This window comes from Corythoichthys intestinalis, chromosome 15 (assembly GCF_030265065.1).
Source record: "Corythoichthys intestinalis isolate RoL2023-P3 chromosome 15, ASM3026506v1, whole genome shotgun sequence".
NCBI lineage: Eukaryota > Metazoa > Chordata > Actinopteri > Syngnathiformes > Syngnathidae > Corythoichthys > Corythoichthys intestinalis.
Window position 1 is genome coordinate 18,255,396 of NC_080409.1, and position 20,572 is coordinate 18,275,967.

General features: G+C 37.9%; 1 protein-coding gene across 1 annotated transcript; it reads right to left on the reverse strand.

Annotated features, from left to right (window-relative positions):
* Nucleotides 1-362: 362 nt before the first annotated feature.
* LOC130931530 (cell cycle control protein 50A-like) lies at nucleotides 363-11,973 on the reverse strand. The gene is made up of 7 exons (XM_057860421.1): nucleotides 11,479-11,973; nucleotides 9,274-9,393; nucleotides 6,880-6,987; nucleotides 6,720-6,807; nucleotides 6,503-6,646; nucleotides 1,724-1,933; nucleotides 363-1,391 (listed from the first exon to the last, which is right to left on the reverse strand). The coding sequence occupies exons 1-7, from the start codon at nucleotides 11,725-11,727 to the stop codon at nucleotides 1,198-1,200; spliced, it is 1,113 nt and encodes a 370-aa protein (XP_057716404.1). The 5' UTR covers nucleotides 11,728-11,973; the 3' UTR covers nucleotides 363-1,197.
* Nucleotides 11,974-20,572: the final 8,599 nt, after the last annotated feature.

The following is a 20,572-nucleotide window of genomic DNA, read 5'->3' on the forward strand; positions in this document are numbered from 1 at the left end:
CAGCACATGTTAGTTGGTCCCATGAAAAATAAAGAAAACCGGACAACTTCATGAATTTATGAACCCTCGCTGTACAGTATGTAAAAAGTGGACATGTCCAGGCAAAATAGAATGCTTGGTCACCCTACCATAGGCCACAATTTAAGTAGTTTGACTTTTGCCATCATTAACATGAGTCACAACTACTGATGTCACTTGTAGCTGCTAAATAAGGTTGTTCCATTACAAAATAATGTCAATTCACTAAAATGGATCAACTCTATTTACTACTGATTTATAGATCCGCTTTATATATATATATATATATATATATACATATATAAATAGATGAAACGTTGTACATAAAAATAACACACAATACCTTTTAGACATTAAGATACTTTAATTGGAACTTTTTAACCATAACCGAGAAAAGTCCATTTCAATTTTAAACGTTATTCTGCACAAAGATGTCTTAGAACAGGTGGCCACCCAAAGTATCAACTCTACCCAGTTTCTATCACTATCAGTTCAAAGCGAACTGGAACCTATCCCTGCTGATTTTGGACAAGAGCAAGGTTCTATTCTTTGAAGTGCAAATAGTTTGGTCAACACTGACATAATTGTGCAATGTAATTTAACAGAAAAACCCTTACCACATATCCAGACAGGAAGCTCAAGAGTCATAGGAACACTGGAGTGTTAAATTCGTTGCATGCATAAATAATCCGATTGTCAATTTTTTGTTTAATTTTAAACACGACCGAGGGCAGAACATTTTGTAACTGCTTCATTTAAGGGCACACTCCTTACTAACAATGTGTACTGAGTTGGACAATGCACATACAAAGTTTCTATCATCTCAAACCCAGAGGTATATTAATGTAATATATTGTACATTCAGTTTTAGGACATTTTATAGTACACAACATGGACAATAACTGACATAAAACACATGCCCTTCAGGAATTAAGCCATTTGCAAAGCTGTGCTAACATAAAACACATACTTTGATATAAATACAACATTTTACACAATTTAAAATAAACAAACAAACAAAAAAAAAAGACATTCCCGGCAGCTAACTTGAAGCAGTCAAGACTGGCATTGTACTTTGCCGTCAATCACAGACAAGAGGGTCGCGCTTGCACATACATACATTAAATGGTGGCCAGTGTATTCGCGCGTAAACCATTAAACACAGTGTGCAGGTGAGAGCTAGTTAGGAATATCTGCGCTGCTGTTGCGCGAGTCATATTTGTGGTGGATGATGAGCAGCACCACGCCCAGGAAGAAGCATATGGAGCCGACGGTGATGTAGGCGATGCCCAGGAAAGGATTCTTCCCTCCCATCCAGGAAATGGTGCTCAAGATCATTCGTTTCCGACCATCAAAACTCAGGACAGGGTAATCTGATTACAAAACATTAAGGAAATGCAACCACAGCATCTGGGAAAAACATTTTGGAAAACTTAAAATCTGCATGAAAATTATCTATCGTGGTACAACACGTGCCATCACAAACACCATAACTTAATTTGCTCAAAAAGTTGACTGCTTCTAATACGCACTTTTGGACCTGCAGATACCCAGATTCATTTTCCAATGTTTAAAAAAATAATAATAATAATATTTTTTTACAAGTAAAATAAAATATATATTTTTGAAAAACAACAAAAAAAAACACTTGTCGGCAGTTTTTAACCATGGCTTATTAAATAATCTTAAGAGTACAAAAGGATACTGTAGGTGATGTCCAAGGTGTATCTGCCACTAGCAAGGGTTGGAGTTGAGGTTGACTTCTTCTGGATGATCCTATAGAGCTTGCGGAAAGTGGGTAAGGCGGCCGTGCGCATCCACACAATGAAGTCCTCGTTGATGAAGCCATTGTTGTCCTGGTCCTCTGGGTCCAGCTCAAACACTGGTTTTCTCCAGTTAATTGGTTTTTTAGTACCTGAGAACACGTACATCCAGACTCAGAGATTGTTTCTTCCGCGTTCTCAACACTGAACTGCACTAATTGTTCATGATGCTGCTATGTAGTGACTTTGTACAGTAATTTATTCTTTGTCTTTTACTCAGTAGTATGTTTAAGTGGTGTGTTATTTTACCATCTTGTGTTTTACGGTACCATAGAGTAGCTTTCCAATTTCGTTGTTTGCTTGGCTTGCAATGACAATAAAGGAATTGAATTGAATTGAGAAGGAACACAATCAAAAAAGTCAAACCTAAAGCACTTAAATGGAAGTAAGATAATGGTTTATAATTATACATATTTGAAGATAATTGCTGAAATACAAAGGTTGAGAACTACATTGTGATAGGGCTCAATTGTGGAGACAGTGTTCACACAAACTTTTATAACTCTTTTACATTTACTGATTTTTGGCGGGCGTGGCTAAAACAGTGCCTAATGAGTCACATCGGCTCATGTACAAGTTCCCCGTCTTCAATATATTAAGTCTCTGGCTGTAACGATGTGAAAATTCACAATTTGATTCATATCACGATTCTTGATACACAATTCAATAAGCAAAACCATTTTCTTTGTAATGTGACAAGTATTTTATTTAAATAATATAAAACTGATCAAATATTTTGGTTATTGTCATCGTTGACGAAAACAACACTGATACTAACGTTTTACTTTGTGTTATAAATTCGCCTGTCGCGATATGCAATAAGTCAATTGATCGGACGGTAAATAAAAATGAGGTTGTTAATTTTCCCGGCAGCGATTTATCGCCGCGTGTGTGCATGCATTTTTGCGAACGTATGTTTGCCCGAACTTGGCAAACGTGAGTGTTGATTGCATATGAGACTCTTTCACAGATGTTTAGTGGTCATGAACACACTGTAGAATTAAAGACACACATCTAGTAGAGGTGTGTGAGATTCCCGATTCTTTGATTATTCGCGATTCGGCCGTGGAAGATTCGAGAACGATTCACTAACATCCAGTTTCCGATTATTGAAATATGTTAAGCAAAACAAAAACACAGCGCGGTTTTTAGGACGCAATGAGGAACAGACCAAGAGCAAACATCATGCTTGTTATTACCCGGATATTGACAATGCTCAACTCACGTGTCTGGCTAAACTCGTGCCACTAGATTAAAAAAAAAAAAAAAAACAATAATACCTGACTGGTGCCGACAGCCACTACAATCCACGTCCACATAATGCTATGGTATATATCACATGTATATAAAGAACTAGATGCGAAATGACGGACTCGACGGCGTTAGTAAACAGCCGCCATCTTAAAGTAGTAGGCTTCCCTGGAAGGCTGTTGTCGCGAACCTTCCAAGTGAACTTAATTAAGTTTTTTATCTAAAATACTCCTAAATTGGCAAAATCTTAACTTGAACCTATCCTTAAAACTTTCACATGTCGAAAGTAGACAAGGAAAATTATGGAATAACGGGAACAATTTTAACAACTTTAACGGTGATTCACAACATTAAATTAATTGAATGTAGTTTAAAGCTGCTGATACAGAATAGGGACTTCAGTATTTTATTTACTGTTTTGAAATGTTAACTTGATACTGAAATAGTCGTTTATTTAAGCCCGAGAGGCTTTTTGTCACTAATGTACGAAACATTAAAAGCACCTAATACAGTTGTCGTCAAAAGTTTACATACACTTGTGAAGAACATAATGTCATGGCTCTCTTGAGTTTCCAGTTATTTCTACAACTCTGATTTTTCTCTGATAGAGTGATTGGAACAGATACTTCTTTGTCACAAAAAACATTCATGAAGTTTGGTTCTTTTATGACTTTATTATGGGTGAACAGAAAAAAGTGATCAAATCTGCTGGGTCAAAAATATACATACAGCAGCGCTAATATTTGGTAACATGTCCCTTGGCCATTTTCACTTCAATTAGGCGCTTTTGGTAGCCATCCACAAGCTTCTGGCAAGCTTCTGGTTGAATCTTTGACCACTCCTCTTGACAGAATTGGTGCAGTTCAGTTAAATTTGATGGCTTTCTGACATGGACTTGTTTCTTCAGCATTGTCCACAAGTTCTCAATGGGGTTTAAGTCAGGACTTTGGGAAGGCCATTCGAAAACCTTAATTCTAGCCTGATTTAGCCATTCCATTACCACTTTTGATGTGTGTTTGGGGTCATTGTCCTGTTGGAACACCCAACTGCGCCCAAGACCCAATCTTCAGGCTGATGAAGTTAGGTTATCCTGAAGAATTTGAAGGTAATCCTCCTTCTTTATTATCCCTTTTACTCTCTGTAAAGCACCAGTTCCATTGGCAGCAAAACAGCCCCACAGCATAATACTACCACCACTGTGCTTGACGGTAGGCATGGTGTATTTGGGGTTAAAGGCCTCACCTTTTCTCTTCCAAACATATTACTGGGCATTGTGGCCAAACAGCTCGATTTTTGTTTCGTCTGACCACAGAACTTTCCTCCAGAAGGTCTTATCTTTGTCCATGTGATCAGCAGCAAACTTCAGTCAAGCCTTAAGGTGCCGCTTTTGGAGCAAGGGCTTCCTTCTTGCACGGCAGCCTCTCAGTCCATGGAGATGCAAAACACGCTTGACTGTGGACACTGACACCTGTGTTCCAGCAGCTTCTAATTCTTGGCAGATCTGCTTTTTGATGATTCTCGGTTGAATCTTCACCCTACTGACCAATTTTCTCTCAGCAGCAGGTGATAGCTTGCGTTTTCTTCCTGATCGTGGCAGTGACAAAACAGTGCCATGCACTTTATACCTACAAACAATTGTTTGCACTGTTGCTCTTGGGACCTGCAGCTGCTTTGAAATGGCTCCAAGTGGCTTTCCTGACTTGTTCAAGTCAATGATTTTTCAAGTCAATAATCACTCACAAGAAATTGCTAATTTGTGTTGCTGTATGTATATTTTTGACCCAGCAGATTTGATCACTTTTTCTGTTAACCCATAATAAAGTCATAAAAGAACCAAACTTCATGAATGTTTTTTGTGACAAAGAAGTATCTGTTCCAATCACTCTATCGGAGAAAAATTAAGAGTTGTAGAAATAACTGGAAACTCAAGAGAGCCTTGACATTATCATCTTCACAAGTGTATGTAAACTTTTGACCACAACTGTAGCTTTTTGGGTATCATCAATAATCGATTTATAATCGAATCGTAGCCTCTGAATCGTAATCGAATCATTAGGTGCCCAAAGATTCCCACCTCTAACATCTAGGCCTGTCGCGATAACAAATTTTGGGAGGCGATATATTGTCTCATAAATTATTGCCAATATGAGATATTATTGCCTGTTTTTTTAACCTATTCAACCACAAATATATTGACATTGCATTCAAATAAATCACCTATTCAAATGCAAAAAAATGTTATTCTTAAATAAAACACAAACTATTTTAAAATTTATAATAATAAAAGAACACTATGCATAAGTCATTTTAAAGGTAGTTAAGTGCAGAATATGAAATAGGTGAGAAACCCAATGTCATTTTTGTTGTCTGCCAATCAGAGCCCACTTAAAGTTTTAACTTGATCCAAAATGACTATCATCTTGTCCAGCAAAGTGCGCATGCAACAAATTTGAATCTAAATTATTATCATTTATTACATCATATTATCATTGCCAATTAGATTTTTCATAATGGGTGTCATATTAAATGTATTCTTAGTGTAGAATCTGAAGTATATGCGATTGCCTCCAGAAATCTAAACATGATGTGCTTTTATTATGAAATGTTCACCGAAGTACGTTTGCTAAGCCATTAGCCGTAAGCTTTACACTCAACAGCCAAGGAAATTACCGCCCTCATAATTATCGACCGTGTGATAATTTGACTTATCGACAGGCGTAAACACATCCATATTAAACATTGTAAAAGATTGACAATGCTGCAATGAGGCTAATGAAAAAAATGACGATGTCCTAACCATTTTAGCCGTCTACAAAACATGAGTAGTATTCTCCAATATGCAAACTTGTGGTTAAAAGTTGACAATTCAAACATTAAAACTCACCGGTTTACAGCATTTGTAAACGATGCGAAATAAGAAAAAATCTATTACTGACACAGCATGTATGACGAAAATAGTAGATGAATGCACTTTTTTTGTGTGTAAAGCTTACGATTAGCGGCTTAGCGAACGTACTTTTGGTGAACATTTCAAAAAGAAAAGCACATCATGTTCAACATCTGAATAAAGATTTCCGGAGTTAATCCCGCATACTTCAGATTCTATACTAAGAACAGCTTTAAAATGACACCATTATCAAAAATCTAATAGGCAATGAATAATTTGGCTTCAAACTGCTAACATGCACACTTTGCAGGACAAAATGTCATTTTGTATCAAATATACACTTTCAATGGGCAGCTTTGTACATCACACCTGTTCAGCTAATTTGAAATTAGTAATATAAGTTAATGACTATAGCTATTATGAGGTGTAAAAAAAAAGTTTGGGGACCCCTGATAATTTTCACAATTTTCCTTAATAAATCAATGTTTTTAACAGCAACTCGCTCAGCACAAACGAGAATTACCTTGAAAAGCAATTGTAAGGTTTTCATTGCCACCAGGATTCCTAAACTTCACATGTTTGTCCGTCCACCAAGCAATGCCTTTCTTCATCAGAGGGATTTGGATTCTGGTGCCATTGGCGTCAATATGATAGAGCACCAGGGTGTCTGCAATGGACAAAAAAACATTACTTGTATCATCAGTCCTACAGTAGCCCTACTGCTTTTTTTTTTTTTTTACCATTGAAGAGGCTATTAGCAATTGCCCCGCAAGGAGCAATGGGTTGGCCTTCGTTCATACGATAAGGCTCGCATTCCTTACTGGGATTCTGTGAGGGGAAAACAAACTGTGTTAAGTAGTTGATAAAAACTCTAATGAATCGCAAACAAAAAAACTGCACCGTCAAAGCAGAACGGTCCCCATTGAGCTGACTGTCATCCCTGGATTTCACATAACGTCTGTGGTTCTGATAGAAGTTGGATAAACCGTAGTACATGAAGACATTGCTCTGGATGGGAAAAACATACATTATTGATGGCAAAGGCAAAAAAATGTTTTTGTAACTTAACAAATACAGGTTTATATTTATTGTTGCAATATTCATACTTGGTGGTAATGAACAGAGTCGAGAATTGCACTGTTATATTGAGGTTTTGAATTCAGTATCTAAATAAACATTCAATTGTACCTATTTCATAGGAGTGTAACGGTACATGTATTTGTATTGAACTGTTTCGGTACGGGGTGCTCGGTTCGGAACGGAGGTGTACCGAACGAGTTTCTGACGTAATCTAGTGCTGTCAAATTTAGCGCGTTAACGGGCGGCAATTAATTTTTTGAATCAATCACGTTAAAATATTTGATGCATTTAACGTAAGCGCGATATGACCCGCTCATGCATCCCATAATCCCACTGTTACGTCCCACGGAGGGCTCGCTAAGGGCGTAACATTAAACGAGCCACACACACACGTTGCAAGTGGACACAAATTTATTCACACAAGTTGAACTCGCAATGAACAAAATATACAAAATGCGGAAGAAGCTGGATTCAGCGTAAGCCCAGGCCAAAACAACAAACAAAATGAAACTACACTTAAACCCCACCCGCTAAGTAAACACTGATCATAAAAAGGAAATAACAAAAAGACGGCAGTTTACGCCTACTGCTGCGGTGCTCTTATTTACAGTGGTGAACAAAAACGATCCAATAACAAATGAACACAAAGACCTCACCGAAAAAGCGGAAGTGTAACAAAGTAGCGATCAAATGCACAGGTGAATGAATGGCGAGCAAACAGCTGGCGAGGAGAGGAGGTAAGCGGCACGTATGCTGTCAAATGTGAACTCTCAGAGTGTTGACAGCGGCTAGTTTTTGAAGTTGGCACCCTTCCTCGGATGGCCCATCAGCGGCGGCGACGATGTCGTCGTCTCGCCGTCCGGCGTCAATCAGAGTACGTCACGTTGAGAAGGGAGGCAGCCAGCTGGCGGACGTGACGATCAGCTGACTGACAGTCTCATAAAAGATAACAATTAACGGCCAGGGCCATCGCACCACTCAGAAGTGCAGTGAGCAGCATGGGTAACGGTTTAATGTAAACATGGAAGAAAAGCAGGTTGGCCCTCTGGGTGGGGAATTCAAATTAAAAAAGAATATAGATGGAACAACTCTCAGAAAATGTAAATAAATTGGTTTGCCTCAGCGACTGGCTAGCGGATGTGAAGAGGGCCACATTTTTGTGTACACTACACACACTTTGCACACATTATAAATAATACTTTTTCTGTTACTGTTCTAAGGCTCTGTTGTGTTTGTTTTTGCTGGGAAAAAGAAAATGTCTTCATCAGAAAGAATGTTAATGTTAATGCCATCTTGTGAATTTGTTATACGTAATCAACAAATACAGTACTTATGTACAGTATGTTGAATGTATGTATCCGTCTTGTGTCTTATCTTTCCATTTCAAAAATAACTTATAGAAAATTATGGACGTATTTTAGAGATGGTTTGAATTTTGATTAATTAACTTTTAAGCTGTGATTAACTCGATTAAAAATTTTTAATCGTTTGACAGCCCTAAATGTAACCCTTACTTTTCGAGGCTGTGGTCATAAAGTTAATATGAGAAACTTGAAACTGTTCAGTGTTGCAACTGTTCAATTTTGCACATCAGATACTTGTTTAAAGAAAAAGTCTGAACCAATGTTATTTTTATTCTGTTTTTCAAAATATCTACATTTCAAAATTTTGTATTTTCTATTTTTGAGCAGAATTCTAGCTTTGTACAGGGTAATGTTCCTATTGTTGAAAGCACAAAAGTGTGTAATAAACAACTAGCACATTTCGCATTTTGTTTTCTTACTGTACCGAAAATGACACGAACCATGACCTCGAAACTGAGGTATGTACCACAACAAGATTTTTGTGTACCGTTACACCCCTGCTATTTCACTATAAAATCTATCATTACTAAAATCAAATCCTTGGAATGTTTTCTGAATATATTTTAAAATTAAAGCAATCCTGAGTCCCTTTAACCTGCCCCCCCCCCCCCCCCCTCGACCCTCACTTCACAATGCATCCCTGTCCATATTGGACACTAGCCTTTGCTCCACTTGCAATGCACCTCAGGCATAAATCTATCAATATGGTACACAGACATGTATTATTCATTTGGAGTGCATAGAGTGCAGGAATGGTAGGTCGGACTCGGACCTACCTATTGTACACAGACATGTATTATTCATTTGGAGTGCATAGAGTGCAGGAATGGTAGGTCGGACTCGGACCCACCTCGAAAGGCTGCTCCAAAGTGAAATTCACAGAGCACAAACATGGTGTTTGGCTGTTCCAACTGTAGTTTTTGGCACAGCTGAAACAAGGGCTTGACACATCCACACCGGTGTAATCAATCTGAAAATAAAATGCACGTATGCAAAAATTGAACATAAAACATAGCAATAGAAAACATCAAGAAAGCCGTGACACTGAGGCCTTATTAGTGCTGATACTGGGCCTATGCTCGATAACAAAATATGACAAAAGTTGTGAGTGTGTGTTGTTTTTTTTGTTTGTTTTTTTAGATCAATAATGTATAGTGCAAGGGTCGGGAACCTATGGCTCGCAAGCCATATCTGGCTCTTGATGGCTGCATTTGGCTTGCAGACAAAAAAAAAAAAAAGTTTCATTATACTCCTTTGCGCATTGCGGGAAACAGTGACGGTCACCGGTCACAAGCTGGTGCTGTGCAGTAATGAGCAGACTTGACTTTCGCAGCGTATGTTAACTTTTTTAATGCTCCGACAACACTCCCGCACTTCGCACTAGATATCAAATAGCAACCTAGATGTGCTACGTTAGCTCCCCCCAAGTCCCATGCCACTGGCTCCATGAGCCCAGGGTGATCATATGACACGTAGTCCATATACTATAACTGGTGACTAACTCACTAAAAGTAATTTTAGTGGGAAAGTGGCAAACATACATGTCGTTGTGTCTATCTATCTATTTATCCATCTATTAATCGCATAGGCAAAGCAGATGAGGCAGAGACACTGTTCAAGTGGGGTTGCCGTAGTTTGCTGTCAAAAATAGCGGCCTATGTGCGTGTGTGCGTGAGATCAGGAAGTAAACTTTCCTCGTTTTCAGTTCCGTTTTCCGCGTTGTCATCTAATTTTAGAAACCCTTTTGAGAAGATGGCAAAACGGAAAAAAAAGACAAGGAGTATCGTACTTAATAAACGCACCGTTTTTTCTCTCGCTTTGGATAAGTCAACAGACGTAAGCATCGCAGTTCAGCGTGATTGCAAAGTTTTGACTATGAACGGGAGAACGAGAGGGGAGGATTTATTCAAGTCCTTCACTGAGTTCGGTAAAGAAAAAAATCTACCGATGGATAAAATTGTTTCGGTGTGCACTGATGGTGCTCCATGCATGAGTTTCTCGACGCCTGCATGAAGCTTAAGCCCACCAAGTATCAACCAGACTACAAAGCCATCAGCAAAACCATGCAGCACCAGAAGTCACATTAATGGTAAAAAAAATACTGGTTATTGATTAGCAATAGCATAACTATGTTATTAAAAAGAATTCAGAAACTTATTGTACTTTAAAAGTGTTGAAATCACACAAAATGCACACATTACTTGTATTTTTAGGTTTAATCTTATTGTATGGCTCTCACGGAATTACATTTAAAAATGTGTTGTGTACATGGCTCTTTCAGCCAAAAAGGTTCCCGACACCTGGTATAGTGAAATGTATAACAATTAAATGTGCTTCTATTACAGTTGATGCCAGAAAGTACATATTTAACCTATGCGTGTTTTTGTTTTGTTTTTTTGGTGGTGTGCTGTGAGTTTTTTTTTTTTTTTTTTTTGGGGGGGGGGGGGGGGGTTCAAGCTAAAATATGGACCCTTGGTCCCAAAAAATTTGAGACAGCAGGCTGCTTGTAAATAGTCACCAATAAGTGATCATGTAAACATGCACTGCATGAAAAGTAACTTAGTATCAGAACAGTAAGCTAATTAAATCATTTGGTTGCTTTTTGAATTAAGCAGCAATACATTAACTTCTGTTAACCTTTTATGAATAAATAACTGAAGACAAATAGAACAGCTTGGTCCAGCTTGCAAAGATGAATCCACAAGTTTGGCTGAGTAAATATGACGCTCCATTTATCATTTTTGTCTCCTAAAAACGCCTACTTAAATTGTTCAAAGTGTGTAAAAGCTAAGGGCTTGATTCATATACAATTAAAACACAAACTTAATTGAAAATCCTATATTCAGGAATTTACCTATGTCGTAAAAACTCGTAATGTTTACTGTAATCCAGATGACATACTAAAAATAGCATCATGTCAAATACTCGCCACTTTTGCAGACAAATACTTTACTATTGTCCCGACTGGCTTACGTGTCCGGTTGTTATGTCAGTGTTTCGGCAAAATCTGTCTGGAGGTGCCGAAAATAAGCAAATGTTACAACGTCGGACCCACCTCGAACTCTTTAATGTTGTTTGACGTAACATAGAGGCCTATTCCAATGGGGATGAAGATCAGACCGATGACAAAGAAAGCAGGCAGTACGGTTCCAGCCGTAAGGATGGGCTGCCAAGCAGGTAGTCTCTGTTGTTTAAAAGCTGTATTGTCCGGCTTCTTGCTTTTCACGGCCCCTGCACCGCCATGACTTGAAGGGCCTGAGTGGTGGCCGTCCTCTTCCTTAGCGTTGTAGCTCGACGCCATCATGGTTGTAATCCGCTTCGAGTAAATATTACTGCAGAGGACAGCCGTTGGGTTCCCGTTTTGCTCCACGCGAAAGACACGGCACGAAACTTGGAGGAAACTTGTAAAATCATGAAACTGATGTCAAAACTATCTTATCGAATCTAAATAGCGGCTTGGCATAGCATTGATTCCCTCAGCATTAGTAGTAGTTCCATCCTACACGAAGAAGCAGGAAGTACCAAGACCGAAACGTAATGTCGACGTCACTGCATTGAAGGGTAACGCCTATAAATTTTTTTTAAAAAAAGATATTAAGTTAGATGTAATATTCACGCTGTGATGCAATATGGCGGGCGTTGTCACTGGTTTGGCATTTTAAAGACAGAGCGAACCTACACCGGGGTTCTGTCAAAATATGCTTGTAACGGGTACACGCAGGTCCGTTGTGGAGCGCGGAAACCTTCCTGCCGATTCCTTCATGTAGGTGTACTGTACAGTACATACAGGTGTACACAGGGGTGAAAGTGGCTAGAATTTCTTGCCGGAACTCCCCGACGTGAAGGTTTTAGCTGTTATTTCTATAACACACACAAAAACTGATTTTCATTCAAAATTTGATGAATTGAATTGAATGATTTGCAAAATAAAAGTTAAGGATGTATAGACCCTACTCACCTACGTCACAAAATGGGCGTGTCGCTGTTTCCGGCCGCCATATTGTACCTATTTTTTAGACCTATTCTCATTGTTTTCAATTAGTCGAGCAAGTTATAGAGCAATTCATGGAAGCCCCGGTGTTATCTGACGCTGTAAACTCATTGGATGCGTTGCATAAAAGGCGTTACGTGGAAAAGCTTCAGTTTATCCATTCGCCAGATCCGTATTTGATGCCTAAATCGATGTTTTTCGACCCGCTGGCTTCGCCTGACATCTGCTATCCTGATATAGACCCTACCCACCGACGTCACAAAACCACGTGCTCGCTGTATGGTTCCGCCCACTTGTCCGTCATTTTGTCTCTGTATTAGCATTGGTTTCAATTGATCGAGGAATTTAAAATGCATTTCATGGAAGACCCGGTGCTTTCTGATGCCGTAAACTCACTGGATGTGTTGCATAAAAGGCGTTATGTGGAAAAGCTTCGTTCTATACAGTCGCCAGATCCATATTTGATGCCCAAATCGATGTTTTTCGACCCACTGTCTTCGCCCTGTCTGCCTGACATCTGCTACGCTGATATTTACAATCATCTTGTCCACACAAAATCAGCCTATTCTCACGAAAATTTGAAAGACTTCAAGAGCTTGGAGGCTTATAAATACTTCGTTGCTGGTTGGGTTAAACAGGTCCTCGTCCACGAAAATTCGGCAGGAATCTATCTTGTGCTTGGAAAGGTGAGTTACGAAATTTTCAATTCAAAATCTTTTGTTATTGCTAACATCCACTGTCAAGTCTAATGTATTTCATGTCTTTTGTCAATGGAGTTAAGGCTTTTAATGTTTATATGGTTTAGCGATATAGCACTCTCACTACATACATACGTGTATGTTGTCGGCAATTAGCCTAACAATGATCTTGGTGGTTATGTGTCAGCCCAAAACCCTCTAAGTATATCTTAAATGCATCTTACCGGATATAAAATGACTACAACATAGTCTGTGGTGATTTTTTGGTGCCCAGTTTTCACGTCGAATTGCAGCCGTCCATTTCGCTCTCCTCTTTGGATCCCTCGGAATACGGTAAAACTTCAAGTCTCTCCTTCCATCTTCTCTGTTAGTGCAACCAACAGCCACACACGCCTTCACCATTTTGATTATTAATGGTAAGGAGCAGAAAAACACGCCGTAAATAGGAGGAATGTACGTAGCCGTAACAGGTTAACACTATGTTTTGACGGACAATTGGGCAGTACCATTCAGGAGAGCGGAGTTGTGACGTCACGTGGGTAGGGTCTATATACAAATATCTTGTCCACACAAAATCAGCCTCTTCTCACGAAAGTTTGAAAAACTTTAAGAGCTTGGAGGCTTATAAATGCTACGTTGCTGGTTGGGTGAAACAGGTCCTCGTACACGAAAATTCGGCAGGAATCTTGTGCTCGGAAGGTGAGTTACGAAATTTTCCATTCAAAATCTTTTGTTCTTGCTAACATCCACTGTCAAGTCTAATGTATTTCATGTCATTTGTCAATGGAGTTAGGGCTTTTAATGTTTATATGGTTTAGCGATAGCACTCTCACTACATACATATATAATATGTAATAAATATGAAGTGCGATAGCACTACTCCAGATTGTCCCTAGTTGAATTTATTTTTTGGCTTTTGACCTCAATAGTGAAATTGTAAATTAATTGTATGACAACTGTCTGATTATCCCCTTATAATTATATATTTTCAGGTAGTTCATTCACAACGTCTGAGTGTATGTTGTCGGCGATTAGCCTAGCAATGATCTTAATTGTGGTTGTCAGCCCAAACCCTCTAAATATATATTAAATATATAGACCCCACTCACATGACGTCACAAACTCGCCTCCGCGCCATATTGTCTGTCAGCTCGTCGTGTTATGCATTACCGCTACGTAAATTCCTCCTATTATGGCGTGTTTTTCTGCTCGTTAACATTAATAATCAAAATGGTGAAGGTGTGTGTGGCGGTTGGTTGCAGTAACAGAGAAGATAGACGGAGAGACTTGAAGTTCTACCGTATTCCGAGAGACCCGGAGAGGAAAGCGAGATGGACTGCTGCCATTCAACGAGAAAACTGGGCACCAAACGATCACCACAGATTATGTAGTAGTCATTTTATATCTGGTAAGATGCATTTAATATGTATTTAGAGGGTTTTGGGCTGACAACCACAATTAAGATCATTGCAAGGCTAATCACCGACAACATACAGTTTCAAATTCAAGATGCTTATTTCTTCCACCATCATTAATTTTGAATAATATTTAGTAGGCCTGAACGATATTGGAAAAAACTATTGTTGCGATTTTTTTTAGGTTTGCAATATATTGCGATATTATATTGCGATATTAAAAAAAAAAAAAAGATCTTTTTTAAAGAAATTTTCACTAAATGACTTGAATAGCTGTTTGGAAATACTTTACATAACACACCGTGACCACAGTGTATTCATATAATACCGTTTAATTTGTGAATGATGAAGATTTCTGTATGAAGGTATCCAGGAAGTCATGTCTGCACAAAATAGATCATTTATTGAATACAATATTTTACACTTCAACAGCAGCAAATAAATTAAATGATAAATAAAAGAGCAGGTGCATTAGTCCCCTAAGTTTTTGACAAAATATAACAATAAATAAAAACTTCTGTAAAATAACAACAAAGTTGTCAACATATTTGAACAAAAATATTAAATATGACAAATAAAAAAGCTGTTCACGAACTATAACAATAAATAAAAACCTCAGTAAAACAACAAAGTTGTCAACATATTTGAACAAAAATATTAAATATGACAAAAGAGTTCACAAACTATAACAATACATAAAAACCTCAGTTAAACAACAAAGTTGTCAACATATTTGAACTTAAATATTAAATCTGACTAATAAAAGTGCAAGTGCATTAGTCCCCTGAGTTGTTTACACAAAATATAACAATATAAAACTGCAAAACGGCAACAAAGTTGTAAAAATATTTCAACAAAAATATTAAGTATCAAAACTTTATGTGCAGCTGTACTAGTTATTTGAAAAATACGGTTTACAATAAATTTAAATATAAAAGAAATAAACTCAATTGAACTTGTAAATAATTGAACTGAATAACTGCAAATAACTGTGATGAATAACAGAACCATTTTAACTCCCAAATTTCCTGCCTTCCAGATAGCTGTCACATGAATAGAAAGAAAAGACATTCCTTCAGCTGTGTTATGTATTTGTCTGCATATCGTCCACCTTCCTTGCTCAGCAATTCTCAACTGGGTCTCATAGGTTTTTGGCCAAGACTATTAGTTTATCCACTATAGCAGGCTTGAGACAAGAACGTTGGCATTTAACAATGTTCCCACCTGTGCTAAAAAGCCTCTGATGGGGAGCTCGTAGAAGGAATGCATAGATACCTGCGTTTTAAATGGTCCCACATGTTTGACAGATTACTTCTTGTTGAGGCAACCATGGCGAGGCACTGTCGACAGGGCTGTTTTTTGTCCCTTATAGTCTTGTTCTTGCCAAAATACTTCCAAAACTCCTTTTGGATACAGTCTTCCTTGCTCCTCCAACGTGTTGATTGCTTGCTTTCACTTTGAGAACGGGCCCTCCTCCCTCCGCTCTGCTGTTCGGCCCCTCCTCCCTCCACTCCGCTGTTGCAGGGGGAGGGGGAGGAGCCGATGACTTGCTGGAGAGAAAGAGAAACTGTGCGCTTTTTTCCCCTCTCCTTCCTCAAAACAAACGTTTGTGGATTAAAAAAAATGAAATTAAAAAACTATCGCACGTCCTTGCGATGGGACTATTGCACATGCGCACATCGCGATGGCGATGTTTAAACGATATATCGTTCAGGCCTAATATTTAGCTGGTAACAAGTGAAAGAAGCTGGCCTCGTCTACGGATCATCAGTTAAACAGGGGTGTCCAAACTTTTTGCAAAGGGGGCCAGATTTGCTGTGGTAAAAATGTGGGGGGCTACCTTGGCTGATTTACGTAGAACAATATATTTAAACAAATTTTAGCAAGCCCTTTTGTGTGTCACATTTGCTTTATTATTATTATTTTTAATTCATAATTTCAACAATCTCGCCTTTGTGGTGTTCTCTTTCGACACTTGGGCTCTTGCGAAATACTGCTGCTGTGAAATTAAACTAGCTTCAAGTTGCTTTCATTTCTCGCTGCGTATCTTCCCTGTAATGTTGTCGTACATGTCAGCGTGTCTTGTTTGGTAATATCGCGTCACATCGAACTCTTTGAAAACAGCGATTGTCTCTTTGCAAATGAGGCAGACACAGTTGTTGCGTCTTTTATTGAAGAAATAGTCCAATATCCACCTATTCTTGAAGCGTCGGCCATCGCAGTCAACTTTTTTTTTTTTTTAATTGATTGTCGCCATTTTAGAAAATTGGAAGTAAAGGGTCACACGGGGTAATGTTGCTTAGAGTGCTGCTCTTAAAGTTTTTCAAAGTTTCGTGAGAATAGGCTGAGTTTCTGTGGACATGATAGTTGTAGATATCAGGGTAGCATATGTCAGGCAGAGACGGCGAAGACAGCGGGTGGAAAAATATCGATTTAGGCATCAAATATAGATCTGGCGAATGGATCGACCGAAGCTTTTCCACATAACGCCTTTTATGCAACACATCCAATGAGTTTACAGCGTCTGAAAGCACCGGGGCTTCCATGAATTGCACTATAAATTGCACGATAAACTGAGACCATTGAGAATACGGACACACAATGACGGACAATATGGCGGCACAATACAGCGACACGTCATTGTGTGACGTTGGTGAGTGGGGTCTATATTGTATATATGTGTTAGGATGAACGTGTATTAAAATTGAAGTTAATGTAAACATTTACTTATTATTTTTTTTAAATAACAAAGATATTAGTAACATTCAGAAAAATAAGTACAAATTTATGAGGGGGCGTACAAGACATTTTTCATTCTGGCCCTCTCACACACATACATTCTCCTTTCACATACATATATATTCACTCTCGCACACATACATTCTCCTCTCACATGCATACATTCTCCTTTCACATCCATACATTTTTACTTTCACATTCATACATTTTTACTTTCACATTCATACATTTTCACTCTCACATTCATACATTTTCACTCTCACATTCATACATTTTTACTTTCACATTTATACTTTTTCACTCTCACATTCATACATTTTCACTCTCACATGCATACATTTTCACTCTCACATTCATACATTTTTACTTTCACATTTATACATTTTTACTTTCACGTTTATACATTTTCACTCTCACTTTCATACATTTTTACTTTTACATTTATACATTTTCACTCTCACATTCATACATTTTTACTTTCACATTTATACATTTTCACTCTCACATTCATACATTTTTACTTTTACATTTATACATTTTCACTCTTACATTCATACATTTTTACTTTCACATTTATACATTTTTACTTTCACGTTTATACATTTTCTCTCTCACGTTTATACATTTTCACTCTTATATTCATACATGTTTACTCTCACATTCACACATTTTTAGTCTGTGAAATGTATGTTTGTATAAATAAAATATATGTGTATAAGAGTGAATATATATGTATGTGAGGAAAGTATGTATGAACGTGAGAGGAGAATGTATGTATGTATGAGTGAAAGTACTGTATAGTGAAAACGGAAGGAGTCTAGTTGAAACGGAAGCCAGCTCTGATTGGCTAGCTCTGACTGGTAAGCTCTGATTGGCTGAGAACCTGACGCGGGTTACTGTTCATAAAATAACAAGGAAGAGGACGCACAATCACTTCGGCAAGCAGTTGGACTTTTGCAAAACATTTTGTCGACCCCAGAAACTAACTTCTTTGGCTTCCTGTCTCGAGCGGCGGCAAAGGACACAATCAACTGCACCCAACAGTGCTAATTATGACGCAGTTGAAAGTGAGATGAGAGGCATTTTTAGACCGAGCAACTCTCGAACCTCTTCAACTGTCCAAGCGGGAGCTAATATGACCCGCTCCCAGACTACTGCGGTCAAGCCACCCTCCACTCGTAAAAACGAAGTCAAGCTACCCGCCCCTCATTTGGATCATTGTTTGCATTGTGTGCATTATGGTACTGCAACGCGCTGGCTTCATAATGGAACGCGGTGGCTTCACAGCGCTAGTCCCTTTATTGAAAAAAATAAATATGAATAAATAAAAAACGGGAAGCCATCCAAGAACGGGTCCACTTGAGAGAGGCACTCGAGCACCCCGAGACCCAAACTAAAGTATTATGATATGAAAAATTTTTTAGGAATTCCGAGTAATACTACTTAGAAAATTGCTAGTTATTTCTGTCATTTACCCTTATTTCAAATTTTAATTTAAAAATATCTGGCTGATATCCCGGGACGGGTCCACTTCTGAGGTATACTAGACGACCCTAAGACTCGAACTAAAGTACTCTGATAAAATTCGGATGTATCATTTCAAAATAAAAGTACTTTGAAAATTGCCAATTTTTGCTGTCATTTCGCCCGATTTCAAAAACTGATTTTAAAAAAATGTGGTTGATATCCTGGGACGGTTCCACTTCTGAGGTATACTAGACGACCCCAAGACTCGAACTAAAGTACTCTGATAAAATTCTGATGTATCATTTCAAAATAAAAGTACTTTGAAAATTGCCGATTTTAGCTGTCATTTCGCCTGATTTCAAAAATTGATTAAAAAAAATCTGGCTGATATCCCGGGACGGTTCCACTTCTGGGGTATACTAGACTACCCCAAGTATTGAATTAAAGTACTCTGATAAAATTCTGATGCATTATTTCAAAATAAAAGTACTTTGAAAATTGCCTATTTTAGCTGTCATTTCGCCTGATTTCAAAAATTGATTTTAAAAAATCTGGCTGATATCCCGGGACGGTTCCACTTCTGGGGTATACTAGACTACCCCAAGTATTGAACTAAAATACTCTGATAAAATTCTGATGTATTATTTCAAAATAAAAGTACTTTGAAAAATAAACAAAGTAAAAATGTATAAATGTGAAAGTAAAAATGTATGAATGTGAGTGAAAATGTATAAATGTAAAAGTAAAAATGTATGAATGTGAGAGTGAAAATGTATAAATGTAAAAGTAAAAATGTATGAATGTGAGAGTGAAAATGTATAAATGTGAAAGTAAAAATGTATGAATGTGAAAGTAAAAATGTATGAATGTGAAAGTAAAAATGTATGAATGTGAGAGTGAAAATGTATGAATGTGAAAGTAAAAATGTATGGATGTGAAAGGAGAATGTATGCATGTGAGAGGAGAATGTATGTGTGTGAGAGTGAATATATATGTATGTGAAAGGAGAATGTATGTGTGTGAGAGGGCCAGAATGAAAAATGTCTTGTACGGCCCCTCATACAAATTACTTATATTATGCAGAGTGAAATGGAATATATTTTGAAGATCGCGCAAACATTGACTTTTTTTAAATCATAAGGAAATGAATAAGTAGCCAAACATAAATGAACAAATATAAGTCCATACTTCACATTGACAGCTAAGATGTTCTGAACCTCCCCATCAGAGCAAATAAAACTAAATATGATAAATAAGCCTCCTCAACTCTTTCGTTGCTCTTAAAAATTTGATCCATTTTATGTTGCATTCCCCTTTTTTTGTCGCATCAATTCAACTTTTTTTTTTTGCTGTTCCAGAAAACATGCACATTTGAACCAATCAGAGCTAACTATCTCTAGTGATCACATGTCAGTATGTCAGCCAATTGAACGGATAAATGAGTCCAGGCATTTTGCTTTGCTGCATGCATTCGCACATTGACGTGACTCATTGTCGGACTCGGATAACTGCAGGAGCTGGGGAAACCTCCATGCCATCCGTGGAATAAAATAAATAATAAATATAGGTGGAAACGGACTACGCTACACAAGCGCTTTATTATGCTTGTTGTTAACACTTGTGTATGTAAGTCTGATGTTGGTTGATTTTTTTTTCTTCTTTAAGATGAAATGCATGTGTGAAAGCTTAGCTTTTTTTTTTTTTTTCTACATAGCATTTTGACAGTTGCCGTCATATTTTCGGAATCAAAGCACCGTACACCGGCACAGCAGTCCGGCCCTGAATCTTATACCGGAACTGCGTTCTGGCCCTGAATCTTAAACCGGAACTGCTTTCCTG